General features: G+C 42.2%; 2 protein-coding genes across 2 annotated transcripts; one reads left to right on the plus strand and one right to left on the minus strand.

Annotated features, from left to right (window-relative positions):
• Positions 1 to 31: 31 nt before the first annotated feature.
• Positions 32 to 1,197, plus strand: SARC_02343 (hypothetical protein; the record flags this gene model as incomplete). Its single annotated transcript, XM_014303900.1, has 3 exons — positions 32 to 45; positions 293 to 434; positions 1,099 to 1,197. The coding sequence occupies 3 exons, from the start codon at positions 32 to 34 to the stop codon at positions 1,195 to 1,197; spliced, it is 255 nt and encodes an 84-aa protein (XP_014159375.1).
• Positions 1,198 to 2,824: 1,627 nt separating this feature from the next.
• SARC_02344 (hypothetical protein) lies at positions 2,825 to 6,637 on the minus strand (the record flags this gene model as incomplete). The annotated part of the gene is made up of 4 exons (XM_014303901.1): positions 2,825 to 3,889; positions 4,834 to 4,902; positions 5,228 to 5,442; positions 6,170 to 6,637. The coding sequence occupies 4 exons, from the start codon at positions 6,635 to 6,637 to the stop codon at positions 2,827 to 2,829; spliced, it is 1,815 nt and encodes a 604-aa protein (XP_014159376.1). The 3' UTR covers positions 2,825 to 2,826.
• Between the last annotated feature and the right edge of the window lie 508 nt (positions 6,638 to 7,145).

Genomic DNA, 7,145 nt, shown 5'->3' on the forward strand with positions numbered 1-7,145 from the left:
GAAATCGACCAGATCATCAAGATATTCTCGTATGTCTTGTACGGTGTACGTGTGATAGCTATCCCGTGTCTCATTGTTATTAGGATCTATCTTTCGTGATATGTGTTGTGCGTGGGGGCGTTTCTCATCGTGTATGTTGATCGCCTGTTGTGTTATACTAGGAATGCTTCTTGACACCACAGATAGCCATAACCGTACCGCTGCTCGCATATATACATATACACATGGTATATACGTTTACCCGTTCTTGTATTTGTAAACTCACTTCGCGCTTACTTGTACCTACCTACAGACAATTCGGTACGCCCACGCCCAAAACATGGCCTAGCGTATCGGAACTGCCTGACTACAACGATAAATTCCCTAAGCTGAAACCCAAACCAATCACCAATGTGGTCAAGAACCTAGACCCTCTAGGTGTCGATCTGCTAGAGGTGTGTCTTGAGTCCTCAGAAGTCGATTATGCCTGCGTGTTTTGAGCTAGGATGTGGAGTACCATGTCTGTGCATTGTGTATGGGTTCGAATTAATCGATTTAGTCAGCGTGGCTATGCAAAGCTTATCGTGATGCTTGTGTAGTGTGTCTATGCTCGAAATGCTAGATTGTTGTCTACTTGTTAGTCTGAAGCATGATCCTGTATTTATTCACAGGATTATGACAGTATGTATCTCCTCTTTTATACAAACCTTAGAAGTTTTTTGTTTTCGTACTGCTTCCATACTACGAGAACATACATAAGCACACACTCCTTTCAAAACTTGAGTGTATGTAGATGTATTAGACCGCCTGATGTACTACAGTATATTCTCGCCTACTTCCGAAACAATCTCTAGAAAGGCCATTTGCTTGAATACAAATATTCATACTGGTACCGTCCCTTGTATACAGGAACAACCTTTTTTTTTTAAGAATCTTATATAGTTATCAGCTTAAAGTATTTTATCTGGGTACTGAAGCTTATACCAGTAATCTCCCTTCTATTATATGTCCCGTACGTCGTTCTCAAACTTTTAGACCCGAAACGATCCTGTATAGGTCCGCAAACTCACACCTGTCATTCTCCCTCCCACTTTACGTACAACACGTATTCTATTCCAGAAAATACTGGTGCTCGACCCCGCTAAGCGAATGTCAGCCAAGCAGGCGCTGCTGCACCCTTACTTCGAAGACTTGCAGAACCATGTCAGAAATATGTAGTAAACGCACTACATTAACCGACGACTCCGATCAAAAAAAATATGATGGAATCCAATTTGAGGGCTTACAAACCGAACTTGAGTGTACCAGAAAGCATGTACCCGATCTCAGCACATTAAATGAATGTTGACTTATACATCACGTCCGGAAATCGGGCAACCTCACTGTAATAGCCGGCTCCGATCTATGGTCAACGTCCATCAATACTACTAATCTCAATCCCAGTTTAGTAACCCGCTTGTGAAGTACACGCTCTACGTACACAAATATCAAGAGTGACTTACTTAAAACTACACGAACAAAAAGCTCACAAATTATACTGACCGGATCCGGTCAATTTAAAGGACAAATAGACTACTTACCACACAAAATCTCGTGTACAACTTTGACGTACTAGTTGTAACTTGCAGAACCAAACACAGACATACGGTCTAATATATCTGTTACTCAATTTGACTATATATAATGAAAGCTGTGCCCATCATGTGGCGTACACAATACGAACACTTTAAGCATTCGTATGATTCGATATGCCTTCTACAAGGCTGTATACAAGAACACTGACCTACCCGCAACCACACCAAAACGTGGGAAATCGTCGATCTCGGCACACGCAGATTGGCGTCAACATCCGTATTTCGCATCAGAAATATGCCACAGGCGCTGTACGTTAATTCAATTCCACATATCACCAGACCTCATTGACGAAGCAGAGGTTATTGTATTGTGATGTGTGGTGGAGGGTCTTCTTCGCACACTCTTCGCACACGCCCGCTCGCTCGCCATCATCACCTAAACTCTCTTACTATCTCGGGAGGGGCATCAAACCATACTACTTATAGGTCCAACTTTGATTATAAGAAAAACTGCGGAGAAATCGAGGGGTTTTCCAAGGCTTAAACGTATCAAACTTATACACTTGATACATACTGTGTGCATGATGGGCTCGACTTCTTATCCCTGCTAACACTTCTGAAACGTCAATCGCAACTATGCCGTATGCTCAGCTCAAATATAACAATATAATATAATATAATAAATTATATGTCTATAATGTAATATAATAAAATACAATATCTCGCTATTCATAGTGTCAAAAAAGCGTTCATGTGACTTGACATACTGCTTTATTCTCTTTAATACTTTGTGAGTTTGGGCATGGAGGTGATTGTTCATCTGTATGCCCTATATCGTTGCCATGTCCCTGTACTCAGCCCAAGCTTGTTCAACAGGTGCTATTTAACTAAGTATGTTTACGAACCCTTATCGTCTATAGCAGACCCGACCTTAGTATGTTGAATATATATATGCATACATTCACATTACTCGTGGTTGTGTCAACGAACTTTCTGCGTGAATCATATGTGTATACGTAAGTACACACATATACATAAGCAATACACTTCTACTTCATGAAAAGCGCTCAGGAAGAAGCCCTAAGAATATATTCCCAGAAATACATTCCAGACCAAAGTCAAAAACTTCGTGGAGGGTTTAGGGTTCTAGGATTCGTGTGACACCTTAGCTGCTGAGACGGGTGTCTGACAACGCTTTGCTTTGTTGGTTGCCATAATCCACCCTATACCTTGCTTACACCTACCTACCCTGTGCTGCCTACCTTGCCTATACCTATCGCATATATACCAAAAGAACCGCCAGCACCACGAATACCACACTCAACACCCAGACGATATTGAACTTCTTCGCTCCCTTGACCTGCGACTCGCCCCACACAGTGGGTGTAGCCCGGAAGAGCACGTCCGCATTCTTAAGCAACGCACTATACGACATAGCCGCCACAGTCACTATACCACTCATATACGCAGTCACAACCCCGGAGAACAGCACGTCCTGGCCCGTCATGTACAAGCCGGTGATGGGTGTCTTTGCCGTGAGCATCTGCTGGTATTTGGGGTCGAACCTCTCCTGCGTGTGGTCTAAGGCATACACCTCACCCCGCGTGCTGTTCAGGAAGTGGTTAATAGTCAGGGGCGTCCCCATGCTGACATGCACTAGCTTGTCCTTGAGGTGTGGCATCCGTTCGAACATGTGATCCAACAACCGTTCCGTAAGCACCTCCTTCATCGCCTCGTAGTCGTCTGTCCGCTTATTCCACCGGCTCTTCTCGAACTCCTCAAACAACGCGTATGAGCATGGCGCCAGAATCTCGCACGACACCTTATTAGGAAAGCGCACGTGCCAGGTCGGGTCTTTGGCCGAACTAAACGCGTAGTACATCATAGCAAACGGAGCATCCAAGCCTTCCTCGTTCATGCGTTTGATATTGGCCCCGTGATCCCAGGAGGATACCATCCACGTGTTGTAGTTGGGCAACTGCAGCGATTCACAGGTGCCTTCGAATCCCACAAAGAGTGAGATCATACTCATACCGGGTTTGAGCTTCTCCGCGGAGCGTAGCTCATGGCGCAGGTCCTGTACGGGCCTGGGCAATGGCATCTTATCGTTCATCAGCTTCATGTAGGTATTCAGCGCACCTACACTAGACACCACGGTGTTACAGGGGATGTCCATACCCTTCACCCGCACACCCTCAACAGCCCCATCCGCGCTTAATAAGAGGGTCTCTACGCGGGCATTCACCCACACTTTGGACCCGTTCTTCTCCAGGGTGGGTACCATGGTGGCAGCTATCTGCTCAGGCCCGCCCACCGGGTAAAACGCACCTCTAAACCTGTAGTAGCAAGCGTTTAAATGTTTTCTTTTACGATACAATGGCGTGGAAATTAGAGGCGATAAAGGGGGGTTCGAGCTATTTTGGGGTTGTTGAGGTTTAGAGAGGTGAATATGTAGATAGGGATGAGATCTCTGCGTAAGCATTTTGAGTCGAGATCAGCACATTGATGAAGGGGATGGAGTTGGATTTTGAGATTTTAGTGGCCATGGTTTTCATTCGTAGGTGCGTAGTGTATTGTGATTATAACACTGAACTTTCGAGATCAAAACTGTAGTTGAAATATATCATGACCAAACCAATACAAGATCGGAATAGACTATAATCAGACTGGTACAAACCATATGTATGTGTCAGCAAGCCAGTGCACATATGTTGACACACCCTGGCCCCCAGCGCAGTACACGTAATAGCAAAATGCCAGCAGTGATATGGAGCCAGTATATATATATATATATATATATATACGTGTGTGTATGTATACAAATATATATATATATATATATATATATACATATATACATATATATACACATATACATAGATAAATATATATACATATATATATATATTTGAATACATAAATATGCATGAATATGTATATATATATATATATATATATATATATATATACATACACATATATGTAATTTGAATACATGTATATATATGTATATATATTTGTGTGTGTGTGTGCGTGTGCGTGCGTGTGTGTGCGTGTGTGTGTGCATGTATAAATATGTATATAAATTGTATATATATATATAATGTATAAATATATATATATATGTATATAAATTGTATATATATTGTATATATATATATATATATATATATATATAAATATATATTGTATATATATATATATATATATATATATATTGTATATATATATATATATATATACTGATGTATTAACATATACAAATCTCAAAGGCACGTACCAGTGGCACGTCAGCATCGCTTGCACCATGAACGGCGATTCATCTGGCGTTGTCCCGAAGTCACCATACCTGATGTGACAGATTGTTACAAGAGTATAAGACGGTAAGTAGGTATGCTTTATCAAGCAATGACAAGCATCTGACTGACAAATATGTATTGCAACTAACACAACGTTCCTTTGAACTCAATAGAATGTAACCAGAGCATCTTCCTCACACAAACTCAGAGTGTAGAGGACTTCAAACTGAGATCACTAAATATAGGAACGTCCATCCATACATCGCCAAACAGCTGACTACAACATACTCTATTGCAGCCAATAACTTTAAACCTGTGCGTATGTGCCTGGACGAAAAGACGGTATGTGTACACACGCAGCATGAGCATACTTACGTGAACGTGAGCTTGCCAATCAGATCATCGCTAAGCCCGCAGTCCCGCATCACCTCCAGGGTGGTCTTGTTCTGTGCGGAATGGTACCATCTGTCTAGCAGAGGTCTCAGCAGAGACACCATGAATCCCGGCAGTATCTTACTGAGTACGATAGGGCCCATTGCCGCGTGTGCTTTGAAGCACTCCTTGTAGTAGCGGCTGATGGCTTCTTTCTCCTGTGTAAGTATGGATAATCAAGTTACGATAGTGTTAGCCAGAAATTTGTACGAGCCTGTATATACAGGTGCAAAAGTCGACCATCTTTGGGATATTAATAATCGACATACTTGGTGGTAGGGGATTGAGGCGACAATTCGTACACAGCAGTAGAAACGTGATATATATAAGTATAGTGTGTGACATGTATAGAAGGAGAGTGGGACCGAGTAGTATGGGGTAGATAGGGATTTACTGCGTTTTGTAGACGTTAAGAATATGCGACCCGCAGAGTACTCGATCATATTTGTTACACAACTGCGACATGCAAACCATATACAGGCATAGCTGAACACAATAAGATATTGGCATCGTACAAGAAGGTACACCGCCCGGGAATTGACCGGTTAAATTATCTGCGTACTCCAGCCTACATCTAAAGTTATGTAGTATGAGCCACAGTGCTCAGCTACATGGTTATATTGGCGTACAAGAGCAAGTAGCGAGATATTGAAGGGTGGCCCAGAAGTGTATCATAGTTGATAGACCATCTCTACTACAACAACTGCTGTACACAAAATATTGTTAAGTCGTTCTCTCACTTGAGTGAACACGACGGAAATACGTAGACATACACGCGTAAAGATATTGAAAGTTCGCAACTATACACACTAAAAAAGCAGTTCATACCCTGTAATGGTAATGTAACACAAAAAAAGTACGCACGAAGGAAAAGCCTCATCTTACACACATACATTCCTCAGGAAACTGCTTGTGCAGTCTATCGCGCATCTTGCGGAAGCCCTTAGTAAACACTAAGCGGTCCTTCACCTCATCTATATCTTTGCCCATGAGCTCACAGTGGTCATACTCAGCATCCATTTCAGCCCATTTCAGCTTCCCATCAGTGAGCGCATCCATAAGCGTACTCCTCGGAAGTACATCTCCTGTGTAGTGCAAACCCGTCCCAAACTCAAAGCCCTCCTCTACGAACTGGTGTGTAGTACCTCCAGCTACATCATGCTGTTCCAATACAGCTACACGCCAACCAGCGCGTGATAGCATACCAGCTGTAGTGAGGCCTGATAAACCACTCCCAATTATGATGCAATCAACCGGCCCTGCATTGGCAAAGTCTTCTACGCGCTTCTTTGTGATGCCTTGGCGGATGGAGTCGTTCCGCACATGGGTGTCTGCGGGAATCTTAGATATCATAGTGTGGTTTGTACTGTTCAAACTAGTTTTGAACTGTGGCGTGACAATTGTAGGTATGCTGTATATAATATTTATATAATATAGATATTTTTCTACCAAATCCTCTTGTGGGTCAAAAAGTTGCGGCGGCAGCTGTATATTCTATTGTTTTCAAAAACAAACTTTTTTAAACAAAACTTTACAAAAAAGGCAACTGTGATTCTCTCTCTCTCTCTCAGTCTCTCTCTCAGTCTCTCTCCACTCTCTCTAGTCCCTAACTCCCTACAGTCTCTATTAGTATTTAGAGTAGTCTACATAGGGAGAGAGAGTAACTAGAGAGCCCTCTACCATTTATTTAATGGAGCTCTCTATTGTAAATAGTTGACTGTTGACTGTTGACAGTGTTGACTGTTGACTGTTGAGACTTGAGACTATGTATGAAACTATGAAAGGTTGAAAAATGGGTGGGTGTTAAAACCCAAGAATTTGCTAATGGAGTAAGATTCGACGTATTTTTGTTTATATATCT

This window comes from Sphaeroforma arctica, assembly GCF_001186125.1.
Source record: "Sphaeroforma arctica JP610 unplaced genomic scaffold supercont1.104, whole genome shotgun sequence".
Classification (NCBI taxonomy): domain Eukaryota; class Ichthyosporea; order Ichthyophonida; genus Sphaeroforma; species Sphaeroforma arctica.